The sequence below is a fragment of the Ornithorhynchus anatinus genome, chromosome 6 (assembly GCF_004115215.2).
Source record: "Ornithorhynchus anatinus isolate Pmale09 chromosome 6, mOrnAna1.pri.v4, whole genome shotgun sequence".
Taxonomy (NCBI): domain Eukaryota; kingdom Metazoa; phylum Chordata; class Mammalia; order Monotremata; family Ornithorhynchidae; genus Ornithorhynchus; species Ornithorhynchus anatinus.
Genome location: NC_041733.1, coordinates 20,586,871 through 20,613,918, shown reverse-complemented (window position 1 = coordinate 20,613,918; position 27,048 = coordinate 20,586,871). Strand labels below are relative to the sequence as shown.

General features: G+C 45.8%; 1 protein-coding gene and 1 pseudogene across 5 annotated transcripts in view; one reads left to right on the top strand and one right to left on the bottom strand.

Annotated features, from left to right (window-relative positions):
* PFKFB1 (6-phosphofructo-2-kinase/fructose-2,6-biphosphatase 1) overlaps positions 1–24,382 on the bottom strand; it is a 35,928-nt gene extending 11,546 nt beyond the window's left edge. For 2 of the 5 annotated variants that reach the window (XM_016227859.3, XM_001509342.5), the window contains exons 1-9: positions 13,021–13,379; positions 11,661–11,786; positions 9,046–9,142; positions 8,585–8,651; positions 5,973–6,047; positions 5,829–5,885; positions 4,102–4,223; positions 1,859–2,066; positions 72–218 (exon numbers count right to left, since the gene is read on the bottom strand). In XM_016227859.3, coding sequence (XP_016083345.2) covers positions 72–218; positions 1,859–2,066; positions 4,102–4,223; positions 5,829–5,885; positions 5,973–6,047; positions 8,585–8,651; positions 9,046–9,142; positions 11,661–11,786; positions 13,021–13,111 — 990 coding nt within the window. In that variant the 5' untranslated portion in view covers positions 13,112–13,379. Of the gene's footprint in view, positions 1–71; positions 219–1,858; positions 2,067–4,101; positions 4,224–5,828; positions 5,886–5,972; positions 6,048–8,584; positions 8,652–9,045; positions 9,143–11,660; positions 11,787–13,020; positions 13,380–16,977; positions 17,393–24,221 lie in introns of those variants that run through there. The other 3 variants (XM_029067847.2, XM_039912407.1, XM_029067846.2) reach the window with 3 other exon arrangements.
* Positions 24,383–25,223: 841 nt separating this feature from the next.
* On the top strand, positions 25,224–25,324 carry LOC114813111 (annotated as a pseudogene).
* The last annotated feature ends 1,724 nt before the right edge of the window (positions 25,325–27,048 follow it).

Below are 27,048 nucleotides of genomic sequence, written 5' to 3'. Positions count from 1 at the left end.
AAGGGGAAGTCCTGAGAGCGGAATGTCGCTCAGTGACCGATTGATACACTCTGAGCAAATGAATGACTCACTGCATCAATTTCATTTAAGGCCTTCCACTGTTCATATGGGACATGGAGCGCCTCTGCTGTCTGGATAGTCCTCTTCATGTGGCTGGTCCACACCTTCAGAGCAGCAATATCCTGGGACTGGATGAAGTTGGCTAAGGCGTATGCATACTGAAAGACAACAGGGAGAGAGAAGAGGTGAAGAGAGGCTTCAGAAAAAAGCAGGCCTGATTATGGATGAGGGAACTGAGGCACAGAGAACTGAAGTGCCTTGCCCAAGGTCACACAGCAGACAAGTGGTGGCGCTGGGTTTGGAACCCATGTCAGTCTGATTCCCAGACCTAGGATCTTTCCACTAGGCTATGCTGCTTCTCTGATGATTGGAAGTGCTTCACTTATACAGCGTTGAGCTTTAGATTTAACTTTAGGCCCCTGAATGAGAGTTAGAGCTTTTAAATAAATGATAATAATAATAATGTTGGTATTTGTTTAGCGGTTACAATGTGCCAAGCACTGTTCTAAGTGCTGGGGGAGATACAGGGTAATCAGGTTGTCCCACATGAGGCTCACAGTTTTAATCCCCATTTTATAGACGAGGTAACTGAGGTACTGAGAAGTGAAGTGACTTGCCCAGAGTCACACAGAATTGACCACCTGAAAATTCCCATCCACTAGATCATGGTGCTTCTCTGCCACCATCTCATGACTCTTAGATTTAGGGCCCTCAAAAGTAATGGGAAATTTGCAGGTTCAACTAGTCAATAGTGAACTCTAGCGGGTGACTTCTGAGGTTTGGAGACAGCACCCAAAAGCCCCACTTCCTCCCTGTGACAGTGAGTCCCAAAAATAATAGTTACATGTGCACGCATGTGCATACACACACATATCACTCCAGCACAGTTTGGTTATAAACAGATAAGCAATATTTACTGCGTTAAAGATTTCAACAGCACTGGTGACATTCTTAAGTACGGCAAAGTATTGATAGTGAGCCTGTCACTGGGCAGGGATCGTCTCTATCTGTTGCCGAATTGGACATTCCAAGAGCTTAGTACAGTGCTCTGCACATAGTAAGTGCTCAATAAATACGACTGAATGATAGAGTGTCTGTGCTACAGCTGACCCTGTGTAAAATAATTGTCCCTCTGGGAAGGGTTTGGAGGAGGGAGCAGATTCCCTTTTCCAGAAATTTTGGGGCCTTTCCCCCTTATCTATGTGTGGAGATGGTCAGCTGGACCATCCCAATAGGGAAGTCAGATCTTATTACTGGCTTAATGTTTAAGAAAGGGGAAGATTTGTAATTGAAAATCAAGTCTGCTTCATTTGGGAAGTAACGTGGCTTAGTGCCAAGAGCACGGGCTTGGGAGCCAGAGGACATGGGTTCTAATCCCGACTCTGCCACTTATCTGCTGTGTGACCTTGGGCAAGCCACTTAACTTCTTTGGGCTTCAGTTACCTCATCTGGAAAATGAGGATGAAGACTGTGAACCCCAGGTGGAACAACCTGATTAGCTTCTATCTACCCCAGTGCTTAGAACAGTGCTTGGCACATAGTAAGCGTTTAACAAATACCATAATAATAATTATTATTATTATTAATTATTAAGTCCTTATTCCTGATGCTCACATGAATATAATTGTTCTCACATTCTTTCTAGTAGAACTCAGTGGACTTAATCATTTGTAAAACATCTTTACCACTCAGGTTTTTTGCACTACGGCGACTAAAAGGCAGCTCAATTTCCCCCTTGAGCTACACTGAGCAAGAGCCTTAATTCCTCCCGCTCTCGGCCATCTCACATTTCACCTACCTGCTTGCCTCGGGAGGAGAGCCCTGAATCCCCCCCGATCCTGCCCTTCAAGTTGAGTTCACTTTCTCCATGCCGGCAAAGGTAGATAGAGCGTGGCGTGATATGGATATTCATGAGGTAATACACGGTTCGGCTCTGGACGTGATCCTGCACCCGGTTCACGAGGTAGCGGTTGCCCACGTCGAAAATTTTAATGTAAGAGAGACTGCTGGAAAGAGACAGGTAGGAAAGGAAGATCAGAAAACTGAATAGAGGGGATGCTCGTGCCTGGAGAAGACCACGTCCTGCTAATTAATGTCCTTGGCGTAAGATTCAGGGGGGACACTTGTGTCAGGGAATCATTAAAGGAAGTTAATATAAATGGCACAGTGGAAGAAGTGACCCAGCGGGGTGTCAGAGCCAGAAAAAATGTAGAAAAAAACCCCATTCCCTACACATAGGAATATGGTCCTTAACCCATTCTCACATTCTTAAATAAAGAAATGAAATAAAGTTTAATTACTACCTCTCTCAGGAGTGTTGTGATGCTTAATGAATTTAAATTTATAAAATTCTTTGAGGCCCTTGTAAGATGCTGAGGCTGTACCAAGTATCACTACTGTTATTTTCCTCAGTAAATCTATTCAAATGAAATGTGTGCCCTAATTTTCCAGTGGTGTTATGACTGGGGAAGCACAAAACCATCTGCTACTTTTCCTATCAAAATAATCCTAGTAATGGTATTTGTTAAGCGCTTACTATGTACCAAGTACTGTAATAATAATAATAATAATGTTGGTAATTGTTAAGCACTTACTATGTGCAGAGCACTGTTCTAAGCGCTGGGGGAGATACAGGGTAATCAGGTTGTCCCATGTGAGGCTCACAGTCGTAATCCCCATTTTACAAATGAGGTAACTGAGGCACCGAGAAGTGAAGTGACTTGCCCACAGTCACACAGCTGACAAGTGGCAGAGCCGGAATTCAAACCCATGACCTCTGACTCCCAAGCCCGGGCTCTTTCCACTGAGCCACACTGTACTAAGTGCTGGGGTAGACATCAGATCATCAGGTTGGACACAGACTCTCTTCCATATGGGGTATGCGTAGGAGGGAGTAGGATTGAATCCCCATTTTACAGATACAAAATTGCAGCAAAGAGTAATGAAGTGATTCACCCAAGGTCACACAGCCGGCAAGTGGCAGAGCTGTGATTAGAACCCAGGTCATCTGACTCCCAGCCCCACGCTCTTTCCACTAATCCACATTGCTAGCAAAGCTTCCGAGGGGATTCTGAAATCATCTCTACTTTTTCCAGAGCCTGGCAAAAACGTGACCTAATAATAATAATAATAATGTGGGTATTTGTTAAGCGCTTACTATGTGCTGAGCACTGTTCTAAGCACTGGGGGAGACAGAGGGGAATCAGGTTGTCCCATGTGGGGCTCACAGTCTTAATCCCCATTTTACAGATGAGGTAACTGAGGCAACGAGAAGTGAAGTGACTTGCCCAAAGTCACACAGCTGACAAGTGGCTGGGCCAGGATTCGAACCCATGACCTCTGACTCCAAAGCCCGTGCTCTTTCCACTGAGCCACGCTGCTTCTCACCTACATGAATAGAGCTCTAAAGGATATTAGGGGTCGAAGAAAGATTCTGGTAAAGTAAGAAAGCGTCTAGTACCCTCTCTAAAGCAAATACACGGACTATCACTGACTGATATTTACCACTGGGACAGTGAGTTTCAGCCATTTTCATGAGGGCACTTGGCCACGCGACCTTCCCGGACCGGAAGCAAGGCTGGAACTCACTATTTCAATTGCATCATCACCTGGGATTATCATTTAATAATCACTGTAACCTCACTGTGGGCAGGGAATGTGCTGTGCTGCGTTCTCCCGAGCACCTAGTACTGTCCTCTGTACATAGTAACTGCTCAACAGATACCGCTGATCGATCTATTAATGTAATTTCGAGTTCATAAAATTCCCCCTAATGGGCTGATATGCTCATGGCCAGCTCCACCAGAGGTAGGTAGCTTATTGGATTTCTTCATTGCCTGTCTCCCAAAGAGCTCAGAAGTTGGGGAAAAAATGGTTATTTATGAGCCTAGCTCTTGGTGGCAGGAGCCGTGTTGGCAACCTGTCCGAGAAAGGGCTATTTCCAGAAGCTTAGTTTCTCTTCTTGTGAAAAAACCCCCCAAAACCCAAATTTTTTACTTTACAAACAAGGTGCAAACATAGTCCAAGATTAGTATTTATTACCTGTCCAGCTCATCATCTAGGGGCTGGTAAGTGATCTGGTAACACTCGATTCTTTTCAGGAAGTCTTCCACCACTTTGTCCCGATCGCAGTCTTTATAATCGGGGCTGGTCAGCTTCACTTGCTGTGTTCAGAGAGAGGTAATTACCCAGACCACCAAGTTATGTTCATTGCAGAAAAAAACTAACCTGTGAGCAAACTCTTGCTTCTACTGACCTCCCTAAGGTTCAGGGACTTACTATCGTACGCCCAGATATATCCCAAAAGGTTGGGAACCTCTGTCCGGAACCATGCTTCATTCACAGCCCAAGACAGATTTTTCCTTGTGACCCTCTGCTAGTTTACTACAGCCTTATTTGCTCTGCAGGGCCCTGGGTGGTCAGGTTCATAGTGAGATGCTCTTTGAATTCAATCCCAATTCTCCACTTCTTAAAACTGGGGTTGGGGGAGGCTTACTATGGCTTATATACCCATATTAAAAATATCTCTAGTTTTACAAAATGATAACTGGGCCATCAGGAGCAGAATATCTAGTGCAGACGTGCATGGAATTATTTTCGAAAAAGCCCTAAACATAAGTGACAGGATGGGAGGAGTACGGGGGATGGGAGCTAGGAAGTGGGTCGACTAACTTTATGGTACTGTAGTCTCCCAAGCTCTTAGTACAGTGGTCAAATTCATCTGCGCCTGCTTTAATTCTATCCTCTCTGCACGCAGTAAGTGCTCAAGAAATATCACTGATCGATTTACTGCTCTGCACCCAGTAAGTGCTCAATAAATACCACCGAGTGATTGACTGATTGATGAACGGGGTCAGAGAGAGGGGCTTAGTGGGAAAGGCCGGAAGGATTTCAAAATACAAATGGATGGAGTCTCCCATCCGGAGCAACAGATGAGCCTCAGTACTGCTGCCTCAGGAACAAGAACCTGCATAGAAGAATTGATTTTTGTGGGAGAGGTCTTTAGGGCTTAGTACAGTGCCTTGCACATAGTAGGTACTTAATAAATACCATAATTATTATCATTACTATTATTATTAGGGCAGCACTTGCATTTTCTCTGCCTCTGCCAATTGTGTCCCCACTGAGGCACAAAGGGCAGTGAGCAAGCAAGTGGGTAGGGACATTGTGAAATGCATCAATGGTCTTTGCCAATTTGAGCCAGGGACGGGCAGAATCGGGAACAGAGCCCAGGTCTCCCCATTCCCAGTGCAGTGCTGGATCAACAGCAGGGTTACAAACAAATAAGGGGGTACAGGAATTTACTAACGGTGAAATGGATCCAGAGAGTCATTTGTGATCATGGGAAGGGGCAAAAAATAGCCACGAATGTCAGCAAAACGCTGCATTCTCTAGAAACTGCCAGGGTGGCAATACTGACTTTAAAAAAGCTGCAAATAGCTTGTGAACACGATTGTCCCTCCCCTAATCTAGTGGCTAATGTGAAATGAGGAACGGCAGAGGTGCCGGGAGTCAGGGTTTTGGGTTACTAATCCTCACTCAGCTACTGGCCTGTGGGGACTCAAACTATTTTGACTTTGCTTACTCCCAGGGACTGCCATTTGGCTCTCAGCATCAGGCTGGTGTTGGGCGTTCCAAGCGCTTAGTTCAGTGCTCTGCACACAGTGAGCGCTCGATAAATATGATCGAATGAATTGAATGGATGGTGTCTGGCTGGAAGACAGTTTAGAGTGGAGGGTGGAAGAGCGAAAGATGCCTTTGCTTCTTACTGTGATATTCTCTTCAATGATATCGGGGTCGTTGCAAATGGACTCAATGAAGAAGACCTGCAGAGAGGGGATGGAAATATTTGGCAGAAGTGTCCACGGTAAGGCAGGCGCGCCCTCATCAGAGGCAACAGGGCTTCTTATTACCTTGTACCCATGCTCCTTGGCAAACTGGAGAATAAGTGACCGGCGCTCCCTGGTAGTATTGGTGGCGTCAAAAACCTGGAATGAAACAATGAGTTATTTATATTTTTATTGTGTTTGTTAAGCCCGTATTGTACGTCAAGCACTCTTCTAAGCGCTGGAGTCAGGTTAATCAAGTCATTTCGTATACAGCCAGCACAAGCATAGTATTCTCTGCCCCGAGCTGTTTTATAGTTTTAAGCGGATCTGGGCTTCGTTCAGGGTGTTTCAGCCTTATGGTTTAATGGACTTTTGATGGAGTCCAGTCCAGATGGTTTAAGGCATGCTGTAACATCAACGGTTCACCACGGACCCACAAGGTGTTCAATAACGTATAGTCTCTGCCCTGTGCCTTCAAGCAGAACTGCTCGCAAACTATTTCAGGAACATACCTATCCACGCTTTTGAAACTACAGAAGGGAATGCACATTCCGATGTTTATAAACTCTTGTAGCTAGAAGGTCTTCCTATTGTTTAAACTACACCCCTTTGGTTGCAATTTAGTACCTTTTTCTCTTCTCTAGGCTTCATGAGATCAGAAAAGACCTACTCACTATCATGTTGAAGAGTATTATTAAATCTTCCTATAGCACTCTCTTCTCTGGGCTAGATGAACCCACTTCCTTCTAGCTTAGTTCACAGGAATTAGTTTCCATAAGTTTAATCCTTCTGAGGGTGGGCAGAGTGAAAAAGCCTCATCTTTTGGCTTAAATTCTCCATGAATTTGTCATCTGTGAGGCTCAAAGTGAATACTCTATTTGATCAATCAATCAATTGATGGTACTGATTGAGCATTCACTGTACTCAGAGCCCTATACTAAGCGCCCGGGAGAGCACATTACAACAGAGTTGGTGGACACTCTCCCTACCCACCAGGAGTTTACCATCTACAGGTGGAGACAGACTTTGAAAGAAATTATGGATAAGAACAGAAGTGCTAATTATGTAGTCTAACAACGGTCTGACCGAAGCTGAATGTAGGGGGAGGTTTACCGTAGAATTATTCCAACATTTCTCCAGAAGGTGAAGGCATGCTCTATTCCCATTTACCCATCCCTGTGAGAGTCTTGGTTTTTTTCTATTTTTGTTGATAATATGATTTTGTCTATGGAGCAGCCGGCTACAGCTCAAGAATCAGACTTGATCGCTATAAGAACATTAGGAATTCCAGTACTGAGTTAGACAATCTGGTCCCATATTCTGTCTCCAACTGTGGGAATAGGGTCCTTAGAGGAAAAATTAAATTGTCATCTGCCTTTGTGTCCTTCCTGACTTCAACCTCTATGTCCCTAACTTTCTTCCCAGTAGCCCTTTTTGGACTTCTCGGCGATGAATTTCTCCAAACCCCTCTTGAACCTACTGATGTACTTAGTCTATGCAACTTCCTGCGTGAACCAATTCCATATATGTGAGGAAGTGTTTCCTTCTGTTGGCTTTAAATCTACCACCTTCAAGCTCCCCCTATCTCTAATTTATTTCAATGTCTGTCTACCCCGGTAGACTGTAAGTTCCTTGTGAGCAACGATCATGCCTACCGACTCTGTTGTACTGTACTTTCCCCAGCGCTGAGTACAGTGCACACAGTAAGTGGTCAATCAATACCATCGATTGATTGACCGATTCAAAGATTGCTCCCGAGGCTTGTTTTAGTAAACCAGAATTCTGGATTCAACCTGTCCTGCCCCTTCACGACTTTGGAAATTTCAACCAAACTCCCGCTCCATCCTTGCCTTAAGTTTATCCTCAATCAGAAGCTTCTCTATCGTCCTTGCTCATCTTTATAGATTTTGCCATTTTGATGATGCGCTCCTTGATACTATATAAAGCAAATTTCAAAGATGTGTTCCCTTCCTTCAAGTCCTTGCCAAGTGACTTTCAGGGCAAGATCTTCAGCAAACCTTACAGCTCTAGGGACTTCAATTTCTTTATCATCAGTAACATAGCACTGCATAATATTGCAATACCTCACAGGGGGTAATGGAGCGGAGGGTAACGGAACAGAACAGAATGGAATCCGGTAAACTCAGGCCAAAAGGGCCAACTGCTTCCCAGGATTTTTATTAGTCTGCAAACTGGAAATTAGCATTCTCTTTGCTCTGCACCCTCAAGGTCTTCAGCTCTGGGGCTGCCATTTTCACTCTAGAAGTGTGGATTCAACCTAAGATGGGTTTGGGGAGGACCTATTCCGTAGCTCTGATAGATCCCGTCCTGAATCTGTCCTAGTCTCAGTTTTAATGTCTCTAGAAGACAGATCAACTCCAGGGCTAGGTTTGGATTTGCTTTGGTGGGGAGGGGAGGCAGCCGAATGTGGGGGTGGGGTGAGGAGTATAATGGATGATGGCTGGGGTCCCGTGCCTCCCCCTAACCCAGACCCCAATTCCAATTTCGCTGGACTGCAGAAATGGCAGATCCTAGTACTCTCTCTGGGAGAAAGTACATTCGTGAAAGTTATTATTTATGACTCAGTACATTGAGTCACTAACTGCATCCCTCCCAGTTGGCATTTTCTGAAGAAAAAGAATCCACAAAGCCATCACAGAAGTCAGTAAGGAAAATAAAGATGTCGAACTCTTTACCGCTACATGGCCTTCTTCATGACTAAGATATTCATGGACATCATTCAGAGCTGCCAGTGCACACTGCCTGCAAAGGGAAGGACAGAGGACTTAGCTTTCTATATGGTCTCTCCTCCTCTCCTCTTGAATTTTCCCTGTGAAAGACATGATTGGGTCCATTCTCACAGCACGGTCCTGATCACCAGCAAGAAATGATTTACCCAAGTAAGACCTGCTCCTTAACTACACGTTAACTTGTTCTTGACTTCACCTTTTCTACTTTAAGCTAGTTGAGGGGAGGGAATGTGACCGTTTATTGTTGTACTCCCCCAAGTGCTTAGTACAGTGCTCTGCACACAGTAAGCGCTCAATAAATAGGACTGATTGAATGAATGAATTGCAAGACCGACCTGAGTAACCTAGCACGTATAATGTATATTCGAAGGCAGGGCAGAGAGTTAGAGGGCTGGGCAAATACTCACTTCCTTATCATCATGGCCTCTTTGTTGTCAGGGCGGAAGAATTCATAGTTCTTGTATGACTGCACGGCTTCTCGGCGATACTGCCCTAAATTGAACACTGATCGAAACGGACCACTGTGAGTAGGTTCAGTAAACTAAATCGTGAAGCATCTGCAGCCAACTGGACATTAGACGGTGGATTACGACAGTTAGCTGCAATGGTCAAGCTACTGATAGCATTATTTACAGAAATCCTCTGATACACTCAAATCTTCAGAGGGAACAAACAGGTTCCACAGCTCTAGTCAGACTTTAACCATTCTTTTCGGTGCCGTCCAGGGGGAGCCTCAAGGAGAGGCAGATGACAGTGGTCAGGAAAACCCCAAAATTATGCTGGGAATTTTAAACCCTCAAAAGGACTCTTCACCTATCATCTCCATTCCTTCCCTTCCAACTCTCTTCCAAACCTCCTCCAGTCGGAGTTATCTCTTTTTACCCTACTGTGATCATGCTCCCAAAAGTCTACAGTGAAACTCTCCTAGTAAAATGTAAGGGTCTCCTCTGACTCGATGCTCCTTGAGCTTTCTGCAGATTTCAAGAGAGTTTACCAGCCTATTCTCCTAGATCAGGGGTGGATAATTATTTTGGTCATGGGCCATGCACTCCAGTGGGTAGGCCCTGTTTGGATTGACAACGAAGAGGTGAACGGAGGAGGGGGGAAGAGGTTAAGATGTGTACGCACCTGCACTTCTATGGCTCCTACCTGGCGCTTAGCCTGCCACGGAGCCTGCCCACATGGCCTACAGCACTGAGAACTGACTGCATCTCTGGCAGGCTCAAAGCCAGATAGAAACCTTCATGGGTCGCAGTGCTGCTTCTGCTAATCAGCTGGTGGCTGAGATTTTAACCACAGTTTATCGGGGCTCATGGTTTCAACTACCGTTACAAATTCTGCTGTGACTATTACCTTACTTTTTATGGTAACTGTTTAGCACTTACTATGTGTCAGACACTGTACTGAACACTGGGGCAGATACAAAATAATTGGGTAGGACACTGTCCCTGTCCTACAATGGGCTCACAGTCTTAGTCCCCATTTTACAGATGAGATTACTGAGGCCCAGAGAAATTAAATGACTTGCCCAAGATCACAAGGCAGATAAGTACTGGAGCCAGGATTAGAACTCAGGCCCTTTGATCCCCTTTGGGGTATCAAACCCTGGCTGACCACCCCCAGTGCCTTAAATTAATCCACTTAATACCATCGACACTGAACTAATATTCTCCTTATTCTAATTTTCCCATATCAACAGCTCACTGCAATCCTAGAATCCAAAACTTGTAAGCTTGATGTCTTCTGGGACACTCCTCTATAATTTTCTTTCTATCTCCTAACCTTTGCTGTGCCTCGTTTTTCTCAGTAAGACTTCCTCTATTCATCCCTTCTTTTCTACCCTTATGTCTATCGTTTCGGTAGATGCTTTCATCAATTCCTGGCTGGCCTAATGACCACCCTGCCTCTAACACCGGCGCATTTTTGAGGCACCAGGTTAAGCCTTATGAAGGATACTTTCAATAGGAATGAGATCCACCTGAACCACTCAGCATTTCCCCAGCCTGGGGTCTAGGGTGGCACTACAAAACTAACGTAGCCAGTGTTCAAAAAGGAAGGCAGGTGATTGATTTCTGATGGACCCCAGGTCAGTCTTGTGGTCCTCACCCTCCTCCACCTCCTTGTCCTGCATCCTAAGGGCCATGAAGTATCAGAGCCTTGGAGTGAATCTCCCCCAATTTTCTCCTCAGTTTCCCACACTTACAGTCCTTATCCACTTATAATTCCCCAAAATGTTGATCAGAGAACATTACTCTCCTCAAATATCTCCAATGATTTGCCATTTCTTTTCATACAGAGCTAAATTTTTGACCATGATATTTAAGGCTCTCTATCAGCTGGCTTCCCCTCTTATCTGTCTTTCTCTTTTCTCCTTATTACTCCAGTTTAAGCTCTTTGCTCCCCTGCAAATTTTCCACCTGTCCCTAACTCGTAACTCTCCTGCTTCTGATCCCTTTTGTATGTCTTTCTCCCTTGCCTGGAACACCTTCCCTGCCCTTAGCTACATTAAAACCCCCTCCCCTTCCCTTTCAGTGCTTTTCTAATTGGCCACCTCCTCCTAGAGGAATTCCTTGACTTTTCCCCCAGCCGTTCTGGTCATGTCATTCCCTTAGCTCTCTCAATACCCCTATGAACCAATCTGTTTACTATTTGTTTTCAACTTATTAGCTTCTTTATATTTACATTCCCCGATCTTCTGACTACTCCACTGTCTTCAAGTTGTAACTCCTTGTCTTCCCCACTGGACTGAAAGCTCCTTGAAGGCAGGAGCTTACCTCTCATGCTGTATAACCCCTCAGGACCTAGTTCAGTGGTACACCCAAGGAGATACTCAAAAAATACTGTTACGGATCCTGGGCCTCCTGCCTTTATGCTAGTGAAAAATGATCCTAGGGCTAACTCAAGAGGGACCGGTTGGGATGCGTAACTGATTCCTTGAAACTCCCAGTGCCTTGGGGTACTTTTGGGGTCCTGGAGATTGAGTCCCTAGCTGGAAAGGGAACCCTGACCCGGCAGCTCTTACCTTTTGTGGGGGTTCCAATCCAATTCAGATATCGAGTTAGCTTTGTGGAGATGTAGGTCTTGCCTCGGGCTGGCAACCCCACCATAATAACCATTGTTGGGGAATTGGTGAACTGGGGGACGGAGGCTGAAATTAGAAAGAACAGATCTGGTTTGTTAACCTAATTAAACATTTTCCAGGAAGGGAGACATTGCTTTCAGCTGCAAACATTTCACCCAGCTTGGGGTTAGACAGACACCTAAAATACCAAGGTATAGGCCTCCGGCACATTTTTGAGGCAGCAGGTGAAGCCCCAGGAGGAATGCTCTCAATAGGATTGAGATCCCGTTGTAGAACATTCCTTGAACCAGTCCATATTTCCAAAGGGTCCAGGGTGGAATTACCCAACTAAAGGAGACGATAGTGTTCCAAGAAAAAGGCAGGTGCCTGATTCCTGACAGAACCCAGATCAGATTGCCTTGGTGAATCTCCTCACCCTCTTGCCCTGCACTCTAATGGCCATCATGAAGCGTCAGAACCTCTGAGCGGATGCCTCCCATTCTCTCCCCACGAACGCTCCTCAGCCTCAAATCTCCAACTGCCTGCAAGTTGGTCTCCCGCACAGCTTGATTTCTGGGGCCCTGCCAGCCACAGCTTTGCTGGTTCCTGGTCCCAAGCTGCTTTATCTCACCCTACCTTGTGGGGCCAACCCCTAAGTTTGGGGCTAGAAACACCACGTCCCCATCAGTTCTACCTTATCATGGGAAAACTGCCTTCTAGTTTGTCAATAATATTGAGTGTTCATTTTTTTTCTCCTTTTCTTAATTTTTAAGGCATGTTTACCTTGACCGGCAGCCCAAGAACCGGGGTCTCCTCGCTATCTTCAAAGCACTGGTTACCCGGACAATACTAGTGTTCACTCCCAGCTCCTTGCATGCAGATACATAGATTCATATTCGGACGTACACACAGACATATCTCCTTGCCAAGGAGCCTTCCCTTCACCCCCCCCGAACTCAGCTAATTGTGCCCTTCCCTGCCTCCCCCTCCGAGAAATAGAATCAACAAGCATCGGTAATAGTTTTGTGCCAAACGAACACCCCCTCAAGGGACTGACCTGAGACTCATCACTTCTCTTCATTCAGTGGCCACTGGACATTCAAGTAGGAATCTCAGGACACAGAAGATGCTAAATCTCGCTTTGCTCTCTGAAGCTAACGCCCCCACCTCAAACCCTCCACATTTCCAGCTTCTTTCAAACCTGACCTCTCGTCTTTCCTTGGCTAGTCCAAGAAACGCTTTACGCTTACCGCACGCAGAATGCCTCCGACTCCTCTGCCCCGCTCCTCCCCGTGCACCCAAAGAGCAAAACCCAACTTACAGCCCCTCCGCTGCTGCAACCGATTACTCGTATGTGGGATCCAGATCTTCTGCAGTGGGGTTTGGGTGAGCTCTCCCAATTCACGGGACATCTTGTGCTTCCGAGCTGTCGCTTCCTCCCTCCCTTGCTCTCTGCTCCCTGGTTCCTGCTGTGACCGTTGGGTCAAACTGGAGCCCCAGGGATTCCCAAGCTGTCCTGGCTTCACTGACTGACCTGGTCACAGACACCCTTTGCTCTAACACTCGCCTCCCTCTAGGTACATGAATTGGGGGTGTGGAGAGAGAGAGAGAGAGAGAGAGAGAGAAAGAGAAAGAGAAGAGGTTCAACAGAGGTCAGAGGGGCCCCTGAACTCAGAAGACTGTGTACACATGAGATAACTTAGCTCAGTATAGAGTCAGGCAGGACAGCTCTGTGCTCAGTTTTAGCCTCCTCCCTCCTCTGGGCATCCAATGAAGGGAGGATTAGTGGAATATGCAAATAAATGAGAAAATGTCGTTGGGCTGCTTCTTCAAGGCTGTTCCCAAGTGAGCTTTGTGGCTTAGGAAACAACTGAGGGAGAGGTGACTTTTACTACTCTTCTTACTCTTATTAATAAGCAAACACAGAGCCATTTATATCGACAAAATGCTTTTCAGTTCGGTTTTTCTTGCAGCAAACTCACAGACTCTCTCCTGACTCGATCTACTAAAGGCCCTCGAGGGGAGCAGGTGTGGATCTCAAGAATCTTATATCCTTCCCACCTAAAGCTAAATAAGTAAAAATGAAACCTGACCCAAGTTAGAGAGATGATGGCAGCAAGGAGGAGCTTATAACTGCTAGCCGGGGAGGGCCATCAGGACCCGACCTGGATTGATCCAATCAATCAATCACATTTAATGAGCGCTTACTGTATGAGGAATACTGGACTGAACAAAGTACAATGAATCCAGATTCCAATCAGCGCCTCGGAGGGACTAAGCACCCTATCCAGTTCCCTGCAGCTCTCCAAATCTATTGATCTCAACCCATCCGGAGAGGATGCTTATCTCCCTTTCATTTCTTTTGTACAGACCCTGGCCTGAAGGCCAGAAGTCTGTTTGGTAGAAAAGATAGTCAGATAACTAGGTTCATGAGGCTGGTGCCCTCTCTTTCTCTCTCGTTTCCAGAAAGGCCACCAGAGTCCCATGAGCAGGCTCTAGGTACTAAAAGAGTCATCTGCACATTTCACGGGCAGAATGTTGCCTCAAGACATTCAGTTCTTGCCTTAAACTTTTGCAGTTCCCCTCAGACTGGTCCATAAATGGAAATCGCCTAAAATTGGCGTGAACTTTCCTCTGCTTTTACCGTAAAGATGATACATTTTCTTGGCTTTAAAAATAACCAGCTCCCTTTTCAACGCTCGGCACCGGTTCCCTTTCTCTCTCTGGATCTGCTGAGAAACGTCTATCTCCATTCTCGGGGACTAAGATTCGGGCGTTCAAATGCTTTACAAGACGACCTTGTGACCTGAAACTACGTTCGAGTCTAGGGATGATTGCTGGGCTGAGAAATCTGGCCTGAGAGGAAGTGGTATTACGGCTTGGAAAGGGAACTCTACCACGGTGCTCCACTCTCATCCCTAATGCCCCACCACAGCGCCAGATGGTACTAAGCTTCCGGAAGCGGTATTAATCAATCAGTGGTATTTACTGAGCGCTCACTACATGCAGATCACTGTACTAAGCGCTACAGAAAGTACAACAGAGTTGGTAGACACGTTCCCTGCCCACAACAGAAGCGGTGTGGGTGACTTAGCTTGAAACTGGTCTTTCTAAATTCGATTTGAACCCAGAATCCCAAATGTATTTGGTAATTGAGAAGATACTATCTGAAGAAAATAAAAGTCAAATTCACGTATCAATTCCATCTCACCTACTTGGTGCTTCAAGATCCCCTGGCACTTTTGCACAAGTGAATAAATATTTTGGCTCGAGTTTAACTCCATACAGATTCTATTTAGCACAAATTCTCAATTCCTTCTCTTAAGCTGTTACAGGATAATAATGATGGCATTTTTAAGTGCTTACTATGTACTCAGTACCAGGGAAGGTACAAAGTCATCGGATTAGACCCTGTACACTGTCACATAGGTAGTTTTTTTCCAGAATCTACCCCAGAATACGTAAAATTTACATATCAGCTCAAGTTTCTCTATCCTGGGATTCCTCAAATTAGAAACAAAACAAAACTGATAAAGAAATGAATTAGGTTTCCTTTGGCAAGGAAGAACCACATCTCTCTCTCTCAAAAAAATTCAAAAAACCCCTAGAACGGATCATTCAAATGTAGTTTGGTAACCTAATCAGACACATCAAGGTTTTTATATTCAAAATTAGACTTTGGAAAGGAGTCGACCCTAATAGGCCTTCTTACTCTTAGTGTCCTGGCATGTTACCGGGAATCTGGGACAAATAAATATTAATTACTTGATCCCAAACAAGTCCCAGAGAGGCAAGTAGTTCAATTTACAAATGGGAAACCTGAGACCGAGGGCGCTAGCTGGTTTGCTCAAGGTCAGTGAGAGAAATCCTAGTCAGGGCCCAGAATGCCGAGCCGGCCACATCGGGTCCTGTGAGTTTAGCTCTGTGGGATGTCCAAGAGGCAGTCTGACCACTACTAATTAAAGCCCTGATTTCCTCCCAAAAGGAGAACAAGAGGATACAGGAATACTCAGAGGACACTATGTCCTGGAATCAAAGAACTGAAAAATCCCATAATTAGAAACTGGCAACTCTGACACGATTCTTTCACAAAGCAATGTAAGAAAGATGAAAGAAATAGCAGAGTCACTCCAGAGAGAAAGATGAATACATTCATGTGCAAATCACAGAATGAATCCAGAAAGCTGCTCACTACGTTCCACAGATTCCACCCCGCCCCTCCCCGTCAGAAGACCCATGATCAAATCCAAAACCCCAAATCTACAAATAATCAAAATGGCTCAACTCCACAGAAGAAGAGCAGTCATTCAGTGGAGTCAGGGGGCAGCAACAGAAGCAGGAATCATGTGAGGAAAATGTCCAAAGCAGAAAAATGTCAACTCTGTTATCAGGAACTACCCCAGTGGAGAGATTTTTCAGACTTTGGATTTCGCTTCCCCGAGGCAACTGGTGCAAAGTAGGTCACTTCAGAGTGGATTGGCCATCGCACAGGAGCATTCAAAACATCACATGGAACTATGCCGTGGCTTAAAGCAGGTTGAGCAAGGTGGAGGAAATGAATAAACATAAATGGGGCTTTTCCAGGTCTCCAAATTCTACAGAATTATGATACCCAAACTAAAAATCCCTTCAAGAAAACTACAAGCATCCCTAAGAAAGGATACCCACTTTCCCCGAATAACTCTCTCCCTCCCAGCTCACCTACCTGCTATCTTAGACGCTTTCTTGTCCATTGCTAATTATCCAATATCCCTCTCTCTTGCTTTTAAAACCACCAAAAAGCCAGACTGTGGATGTCGTGGTGAAGTTGGTAAAGTTTCCTGCTAGGATGTGAAAGCTCCCTTTGGGGGTGTGCTCAGCTTGCGATCAGCTGTCGCTATTGCTAAATTGCTTCCTAAAACCATCCCAGGGACCATTCCTAACAGCCCATGTGCCCTGCACTAAAGGTCAAAACTAATATTAAACATGTCAACCAAGTAAGAAAGAAAGAAAGGGGGAAAAAAAAAAAACCAGAGGCAATGTTGGGCATTCCCAGAAGTTTATTTGGAACTGAGGTTCTTGGATCTGGATTTTCCAACATCTCTCAGTTATTAATAGGCTTGAAGCCAGGTCCTGATGAATGAGTTACTGGGGCTCCGTATATGGCCCTCCCTTTACTCTCCGCCTTTCCTTGCTGCAATGCTATGCTTAATCACCAGGGGTTTTCTTACCCACGCTGTTTCTTGGGCTCCCGGGCCACAGCGGAGATTTTTCAAAGTGACAGCAAGTGGGCTCTTACCCGGCATTTCAACACGGCAAAAAGGCTCTATCTGCTTCACGAATCATCACTGATGGCCCAAATTTCTGCAACAGGATCATTGAAATTCAAGTGACGCCAGACCCAAAAGAGTTGAGTTCGCTCTTGCTGCAGTAGCCGCAGTAGGAACAAGGGCTTGAATGCCAGAAATCGAAGCCGAGGTCACTCCAGAGGCATATTCCCATAAAACATATTGCGGAGTGGTAGATCTAGGTAAAATCAGAGGGTCATTTCAAAGGAATGTCTTTGTATTGTCAAATGAAATATATGAAAATTCACGGGAATCTTCTCTCAGCCCATGTAACTGAGGATCAGACATTTAAACGTAAATATTTTTAAGTGTGTCTCCTCCATGAGAGTGTAGGCTCCCGGTGGGCAAAGAACGTGTCTTCTGTTTCCGTCGTACATTCCAAGTTCTTAGTCCGGTGCCCTGCATTTAGGGTTTGCTCCATAAATACCATTACTAGAGAAGCAGCGTGGCTTAGTGGAGAGAGCAGGGACTTGGGAGTCAGAAGGCCCGCCGCATGTCTGCTGCGTGACTGTGGGCAAGTCATTTCACTATTCCGGGTCTCAGTCACCTCACCTGGAAAATGAGGATTAAGATCGTGAGCCCCGTGTGGGACAGGGACTGTGTCCAACCTGATTAACTTGTGTCTATCCCAGCGATTAAAACAGTCCTTGACACGTCATAAGTGCTTAACAAGTACCATAATTATTACTAATTATTATTACTGTATATATTTTCATTACCCTATTTATTTTGTTAATGAGCTGTACATCCCCCCCGATTCTATTTATCGCGATTATGTTGCCTTGCTTTTGTCCGTCTGTCTCCCCCGATCAGACTGTAAGTCTGTCACTGGGCAGGGATGGTCTCTATCTGTGGCCGAATTGTCCATTCCAAGCTCTTGGTACAGTGCTCTGCACATAGTAAGCACTCAATAAATACTACTGAACGAATGAATGAATTCTAAAGGGAGAGAACTAAGAGAGCAGTTCAGGATATCCCCGAAGAGATGGCAACAAAATTTCAATATTCGCCACAACACACCTGCTAGTATTGAAGATGAGGCCCTTCAAAACACGGAAAACTTTTCAACGGGCAAAACTCGGCACGTAGAACAAATACTAGGTAGGTCACCATGCGAGTCGCTGTCAAGAGACACGACCAAGCACCTGGCCCATAATGGCCCTTTCCCATTGAGATGGCCAAGCGTGGATGCGCCACCTGCACAGGCTCTTCCCCAACATATGGACTGTGGAGGAGAGGCCCCCCCAAAATCTCTAAGAAGGCATGAGCATCCCCATCTTCTAGAAGAGAAAGATCAGATTGTGGTCATCACTCGACTCTCCTTTCCTAGCAAGATCCTGGCCAGAGTACTCCTGCATCACCTCCCGGGGAATAGCAATTTTTTTTCTAACGGTAGTTGTTAAGTGTTTACTGCGTGTCAAGCACTGTACTGAGTGGATCATAATAATAATAATGTTGGTATTTGTTAAGCGCTTACTATGTGCAGAGCACTGTTCTAAGCTCTGGGGGAGATACAGGGTAATCAGGTTGTCCTAGGTGAGGCTCACAGTTAATTCCCATTTTACAGATGAGGGAACTGAGGCACAGAGAAGTGAAGTGACTTGCCCAAAGTCACACAGCTGACAAGTGGGAGAGCGGAATACGAACCCATGACATCTGACTCCCAAGCCCGGGCTCTTGCCACTGAGCCACGCTGCTTCTCAATCATGGTTTCTAATCCCAGCTCCACCACTTGTCTGCCGCGTGACCGTGGGCAGGTCACTTTGCTTCTCTGTGCCTCAGTTATCTCATCTGGAAAATGGGGATTGAGACCGTGAGCCCCATGTGGGACAGGGACAGTGTCCAACCTGATTTGCTTGTATCCACTCCCGCGCTTAGTACAGTGTCTGGTACAAAGTAAGCACTTAACAAATACCACGATAGAGAAGTAGCGTGGCTTAGCGGACAGAGCACGGGTTTGGGAGTCAGAGGACGTGCGTTCTAATCCTAGCTCCGCCACTTGTCTGCTGTTTGACCATGGGCAAGTCACTTCACTTCTCTGTGCCTCAGTTCCCTCAAGTGTAAAATGGGGATTAAGACTGTGAGCCCCACGTGGGACAATCTGATTACCTTGTATCTACTCCAGCGCTTAGAACAGTGCTTGGCACATAGTAAGCACGTAACAAATACTATAATTACTATTATTATTACAAAAAAATTGGGTTGGACACAGTCCCCATCCCACATGGGGCTCACAGTCTCAATCTCCATTTTACAGATGAGGTAACTGAGACCCAGAGAAGTGAAATGGTTTGCCCAAGGTCATAAGGCAGACAAGTGCCAGAGCAGGGATTAGAACCCATAACCTTCTGACTCCCAGGCACGTGCTCTATCCACTAGGCCACGCTGCCTGGAGTAGACAGGACCACACAGTCCTACACTGAGGTCAGTCTCCTAACACTGAAATTTTGTTCCCTGCAACACAGCCGCAGAGAGCGGGACCTATGAGAAGAATAGATGGCAGCAGGATACTCAAACAACTATATGATGAGCTGAAATTGGGAAATCAAAAGCAAGGAGAGCAGAAAGAACATTTAAGGCCGTACCAAAACGAAGCTTCTGACCGCTAATTTCACCTAAAAACTAGCAGTCTCCACAGACAGAGCAGAATGGCAGGCTGCAATCAAGAAAGGAGTTGCTCATTCTTAGTATGAATTTTGAGACAAGGATGCGAAAAGGAAAAACAGCTCTTGGCACCGCAAATGACAAACATGAGAGCACAACCAAGGACAGTCTTTGTGGGCAAACGGTGTGGTCAGGGCTGAGGGCCCTTCATTGACTTTTTCAGTCACACCTGCACTTACCTCAATGATGCTTCATTTGAGCCTAAAAGGATAACCGCAGGTGTGCTATTTTCTACATAGTATATGCATATTGTGTATATATATATATATATATATATATATACAGTATATGTACGCAAACTTACACATTCTCTTTAAAGTGATTAATGAGGAAAAAACATACTGTGATACCCCAAACCCTGCCAAAAAACCTAGGATAGTAATGCTCGATATTTATTCATAGCATTTATCACCTAAGAGATGTGCTTGACAGATGCAGGAACATCATGGTGTTCCAGGGGAGTGTGGATGTACAAAGCCCCAGATGCACTGGGTTGAATGTCCGGTTAAAGAGACCTTAACCACCCCCCACCACCAAGGCCCCTAAGATTAGTCTGATTCTAGCCTCTCCACCTCTTTCCTGGGTTATAGATTCACTCAATAGTATTTATTGAGCGCTTACTAAGTGCAGAGCACTGTACTAAGCATTTGGAATGTACAATTCGGCAACAGATAGAGACAATCACTGCCCAAGATGTAGTCCGAGGGGAGCCCTTTTTCAGCACTGTCCAGAGGAGGCCTGCCCCAGCTTCCCTCCAAGTGATCCCAATGCCAGTGATCATCCCCAGGAGGTGGACACAGATTGGGGGCTGATATGGGATTTCAGAGCCATTTCAAAGAGGATTAAGGAATCCTGTTTGGTCTGGATCCACCCTAGAGCAGATGGAAGCCCTCAGTTGATCCTGGAACCAACTCAGCCTCCTGGGAATCCTCTCCTCTAGGGATGACCGGAGTCCGGGCCGTGTCCTCGGGTTTCTCCAATCCCCTCTCGCGTCTCCAGGATTGGGTGGGAATCGCTGCCCTCTGGGGCTGGGGAGGACGAGAGATATTTGCTCTTGGGTGTTTGTCTTTCTGTGGAATTTCTAAATAATACTGAAGGGAAGTGAGGCAGAGCGAAGCTTTCTCATTAAGCATTCAAAATAGATGTTGTGCTACCGAAAATGATTTCACGGTGGAGAGATGATTTGCCGAAAGGTTAAAAAAGGTTGATTGTCTATGAAGATGCTTCTGCAGTGAAGTGCTATGTTTTGAAATAGAACACTATTTTAGGCACACGTAAACAGGATCTAAATGACTTGGAGGGCAGAAAAAAGACCATCAAGGTATGGACTGTTACTTTCCAAGAGGTCTTAAACAAAAAAAAATCACTTCACAAATGAACCTCGTTGACCTTTTACGAGCTGTTATTGCAAATTCTTTTCACCCTAATAATTCAGAAAAAACCCCATTTTGTAGTCAGTGGTTACTCTGTACATCAAACCATTCTGAGCAAAAACCTGCCGAACAAGCCCTCCCACCAAAATTTCATGTAAGGAACAGAACAATCTGCAAATTCCTGTCCTCGAGGTTTCTGTGAAATTGGCCAACAGATGCAACTATAATGTTTCTACTCCTTCCTTTTTTTCTCTGGGGTGAAAACATAGGAGCAGGAAAAGTATCTTGCTTGATCAGATCAGTGGTAATAACTATGAATAATTAATAATAATTATGGTATTTGTTAAGCACTATGTGCCAGGCCCTGTACTAAACTGGATACAAGAAAATCGGGTTGGACCACAGTCCTTGCCCTTTGAAGGGCTCACAGTCTCAATCCCCGTTTTACAGCTGAGGTAACTGAGGCCCAGAGAAGTGAAGTGACTTGCCCAAGATTACACAGCAGAAAGGTGGCAGAGCTGGGATTAGAACCCCGGTCCAACAGCGTGGGCTCAGTGGAAAGAGCCTGGGCTTGGGAGTCGGGTTCTAATCCCGGCTCCGCCGCTTGCCGGCTCTGTGACTTTGGGCAAGTCACTTAACTTCTCTGGGCCTCAGTGACCTCAACTGTAAAATGGGGATTAAAACTGTGAGCCCCATGTGGGACAACCTGAACACCTTGATTCCCCCAGCGTTTAGAACAGTGCTTTGCACGTAGTAAGCGCTTAACAAATACCATCAGTATTATTATTATTACTGGAACCAAAGGATGCTTGGGGTAATGGAACCAAACGATATCACTCTCTGAGGAGGCTCAATGATTTATCCAAGACTCAAATCTAAGAAAGATGACAGGACACAATCAAAGAACAAATCTTTTTCGGGATGGGTACCCATTTTCCAGCTTTGTATCCTAATTAAAAAATGGCCTTTCCAAATAGGCAGCAATTCCAGAGTTAATTAACGAGGCCTCAACGTTCCAACATTTCCACTTTCTAGCTGCCTGGTTGAACTGGGGAGGGTTCTGCAGCCTGTGTGTAGCAGGGCTATTTCTGAGGCACGGGTAATACATTATCTCCTCTGCCTCATGTACAACTTCCCCTTCTGAAGTAGCAGTGGAGGGAACGTTCTATTACGTCGCTTTGGTGGGCAATTCCGACATAATCTAGCCAAACTGGAGTCTGGGGTTCTGGCCCTGAACACCACTCAAAGAACCAGCACAACCCAGAGGAGAGACCATGGGCCTGGGAATCAGAAGACCTGGGTTCGAACACTCAGATCTCCCAGTTATTTGCTGTGTGACTTTGGGTAAGTCGCTTCACTTCTTTGTGCCTCAGTTACCTCATCTGTAAAATGGGGATGAAATCCTCCTCCCTCCAGCTTAGTCTGTGAGCCCCATGTAGGACACAGACTGTGTCCAACCTGATAAACTTATATCTCTAGTCTATAAGGTCGCTAGGGGCAGGGAATGTGTCTGCTAATTAATCAATCAATCGTATCTAATGAGCACCTACTGTATGCAGAGCAATATACTACGTGCTTGGGAGAGTACAATATAACAGGCACATTCCCTGCCCGCAGTAAGCTTACAGAGGGCTAATTCTGTTGTATTGTATGCTTACTGCACATAGTAAGCACTTAATAAATATGATTGATTGATCTATCACAGCATTTAGTGCTTGATACATAGTAAACATTTAACAAATACCATACCCCCCCCCAAAAAAACCCCCAATAACCCAAGATTATAGAAAATCCTTGTTGGACAAAACCTATTCATCTGAGCTCCTTCTGCTGGTAAGAGTATATTGAACATATCCAGAGACACCCTGAACAGAAAGCTGTCCTGAATTATCAGAGACTGTAAGAACCCTCTTTTCAATCAATCAATCATATTTATTGAGCACTTACTGCGTGCAGCACACTGTACTAAGCACTTGGGAGAGAACAACAGAGCCGGTAGACACGTTCCCTGTCTAGAGGGGGAGATAGACATTAAAATAAATTATGGATCTGTACATAAGTACCATGGGGCCGAGGGTGCGATAAATACCAAGTGCTTAAAGGGCAAGGATCCAACTGCATAAGTGATGCAGAAGAAAGGGAAATGAGGCCTTAGTTGGGGAAGGCCTCTTGGAGTTGTGATTTGGATAAGGGTTTGAAGGAAGAGAGAGTGCCAATCTGTTGTATATAGAAGGGGGGGCTGGTTCTAGGCCTCATAGAGGACTTGAGCAACGGGTTGGAAGTGAGATAAATGAGGCCGAGGTACAGCACGTAGGTTGATGTTAGAGTGAAGTGAGAGGGCTGGGTTGTGGTAGGAAATCAGGGAGGTAAGGTAAAATTGATTGAGACCTTCCAAGCCAATAGTAAGGAGTTTCTGTTTGATGAGGAGGTGGATAGGCAACCATTGGGGGTTTATGAGGATTGAGATGTGAGTTGAACCTTTATAAGAAAAATGACCCGCAGCCGATTGAGATACGGACTGGAGTGGGGAGACATGGAAGGCAGGGAGGTCAGTGAGGAGGTTGATGCAGTAGTCAAGGTGCGATAGGATAAGTGCTTCCAACTGCTCAGTACCAGTTTGGAGGGAGAGGAAAGGGTGGATTTTAGCAATGGTGTGAGGGCGGAACCAACAGCATTTGGTGACAGACTGATTATGTGGGTCGGCTGAGAGAGATGATTTGAGGATAATACCGAGATTATGGGCTTGTAAAACAGGGAGGTTAGTGGTGTTGTTTACAGCGAAGGGAAAGACAGGGAGAGGACAGTTGTTTGGTGGGAATATGACTTCCGTCTTGGACATGTTGAGTTTGAGGTGTCAGTCGGACATCCAGACAGCGATGTCCTAAAGGCAGGAGGAAATGTGAGACTGTAGAGAAAGGGAGAGGTCGTGGCCGGAGAGGTAGATATGCTTTTCTTTCCAATTGAAGATGCTCTCTCTCTGGTTAAAACAGATGGGCTGTAATTCCCTCCACTGGGAGGTTTAATTTCTGATGCAGCTTTTTTAAAAGATTAATCTATAGCTCAAAGTGACACAATTTGAGAAGCAGCATGGCCTAGTGGAAAGAGCAGGGGCCTGGTAGGCAGAGAACCTGAGTTCTAATCCCAGCTCTGCCACTTACCTGCAAGTATCACCTGGGACGAGTCACTTAAGTTCTCCGTGCCTCTGTTACCTCTTCTGTAAAATGGAGATTAAGACTGTGAGTCCTCTGCGGGAAAAGGATAGTGTCCGACTAGATTGGCTTGTAACTATCCTCGGGTTTAATACAGTGCCTGGCACATGAAGCAACACGGCGTAGTGGATAGAGTACGGGCCTGGGAGTCAGAAGGTCATGGGTTCTATTCCCCGCTCCTCCACTTGGCTGCTGTGCTAACTTGGGCAGGTCACTTCATTTCTCTGGGCCTCAGTGACCTCATCTAGAAAATGGGGATTGAGACTGTGAGCCCCACATGGGATGGGGGCTGCGTCCAACCCGATCTGCATGTATCCACCTCAGTGCTTGGTACAGTGCCTGGAACATAGTTAAGTGATAACAAATACCATCATTATTATTACTAAAAGAAGTACCATTTAAAAAATAATTATAATGATGATATTTGTTAAGCGCTTTCTATGTGCCAAGCTCTGTTCTAAGCGCCGGGGTAGATATGGAGTAATCAGGTTGTTCCATGTGAGGCTCACTTTTAATCCCCATTTTACAGATGAGGTAACTAAGGCCAGAGGAAGCGAAGTGCCTTGCCCAAGGCCACACAACAGCCAAGTGGCCGAGGCAGGATTAGAACCCACATCCTCTGACTCCCAAGCCCCCCGTTCTTTTTTTTTTCTTTTTGGTATTTGTTAAGCACTTACTATGTGTCAAGCACTGTTCTAAGTGCTGGGGGAGATACAAGATCATCAGGTTGTCCCAGGAGGGACTCACAGTCTTCATCGCCATTTGACAGATGAGGTCACTGAGGCCCAGAGAAGTGAAGTGACTTGCCCAAGGTCACACAGCAGCCAAGTGGCGGATTAGAACCCACGTCCTCTGACTCCCAAGCCCGGGTTCTTACCACTAAGCCACGCGGAAGACTGACTGGGAAGGTGGGAGAAGCGGGAATAGTGCGGGCCATGCCTCGGAGCCTTGGTGCTCTTTTCGGCAGCACATATCCTAAAATTGGAACGATAGAGAGCAGGTGGCCCCCGGGCAAAGATGACACGCAGATTTGTGAGGCGTTCCATATTTCCAGCGCTTAGAACGGCGCTCGGCCCATACTAAGCGCTGGATAGCATAATTTTTAATCTGTGCAGAAGCGGTGCAGTTTAGTGGAAAGAGCCGGGGCTGGAGAGTCAGAGGTTCTCATCCCGGCTCCGCTGCTTGTTAGCTGTGTGACCGTGGGCAAGTCATTTCACTTCTCTGGGCCTCAGTGACCTCATCTGTCAAATGGGGATAATAATAATAATAATGGCATTTAAGCACTTACTATTCTAAGCACAGGGGGAGATACAAGGTTATTAGGGTGCCCCAGGTGGGGTTCACAGTCTTAATCATAATCCCCGTTTTCCAGATGAGGTAACTGAGGCCCAGAGAAGTTAAGTACAAGTCACACAGCTGACAAGTGGCGGAGTCGGGATGAGAACCCAAGACCTCTGACTCCCCAGCCCGAGCTCTTTCCCTGAGCCACGCTGCTTCTTCACTTCTCTGTGCCTCAGTTCCCTCATCTGTAAAATGGGGATTAAGACTGTGAGCCCTACATGGGACAACCTGATTCTCCTGTGTCTACCCCAGTGCTTAGAACAGTGCTCTGCACATAGTAAGTGCTTAACAAATACTACCATTATTATTATTATGATTATTATTGAGAAGCAGCGTGGCTCAGCGGAAAGAGCACGGGCTTTGGAGTCAGAGGTCATGGGTTCGAATTCCGGCTCTGCCACTTGTCAGCTGTGTGACTGTGGGCAAGTCACTTAACTTCTCTGTGCCTCAGTTCCCTCATCTGTAAAATGGGGATTAAGACTGTGAGCCCTACATGGGACAACCTGATTCTCCTGTGTCTACCCCAGTGCTTAGAACAGTGCTCTGCACATAGTAAGCGCTTAACAAATACCAACATTATCATTATTATTATTATTATTAAAGACTGTGAGCCCCACATGGGAGAACCAAGCAGCGTGGCTCAGTGGAAAGAGCCTGGGCACGTGGGACCACCTGATGACCCTGTATCTCCCCCAGCGCTTAGAACAGTGCTCGGGCACATAGTAAGCGCTTAACAAATACCAACATTATTATCATTATTAAAGACTGTGAGCCCCAGGTGGGACACCCTGATGACCCTGTATCTCCACCAGCGCTTAGAACAGTGCTTAGCAAATACCAACATTATTATTAAGCGCTTAACAAATATTAACATTACGATGACGACAATGGGTTCAAATCCCGGCTCTGCTACTTGTCAGCTGTGTGACTGTGGACGTCACTTCTCTGTGCCTCAGTTCCCTCATCTGTAAAAGGGGGATGAAGACGGTGAGTCTCACGTGGGACAACCTGATGACCCTGTATCTACCCTAGCGCTCAGAACAGTGCTCTGCACATAGTAAGCGCTTAACAAATACCAACATTATTATTCTCTGGACCTCAGTGACCTCATCTGAAAAATGGGGATTAACTGTGAGCCCTACGTGGGACAACCTGATTACCTGGTACCGTGGCTCAGTGGAAAGAGCGCGGGCTTTGGAGTCAGAGGTCATGAGTTCGAATCCCAGCTCTGTCACTTGTCAGCTGTGTGACTGTGGGCAAGTCATTTCACTTCTCTTTGCCTCAGTTACCTCATCTGCAAAATGGGGATGAAGACTGTGAGCCCCTCGTGGGACAACCTGATTCCCCTGTGTCTACCCCAGTGCTTAGAACAGTGCTCTGCACATAGTAAGCGCTTAACAAATACCAACATTATTATTATTATTACCCCAGCGCT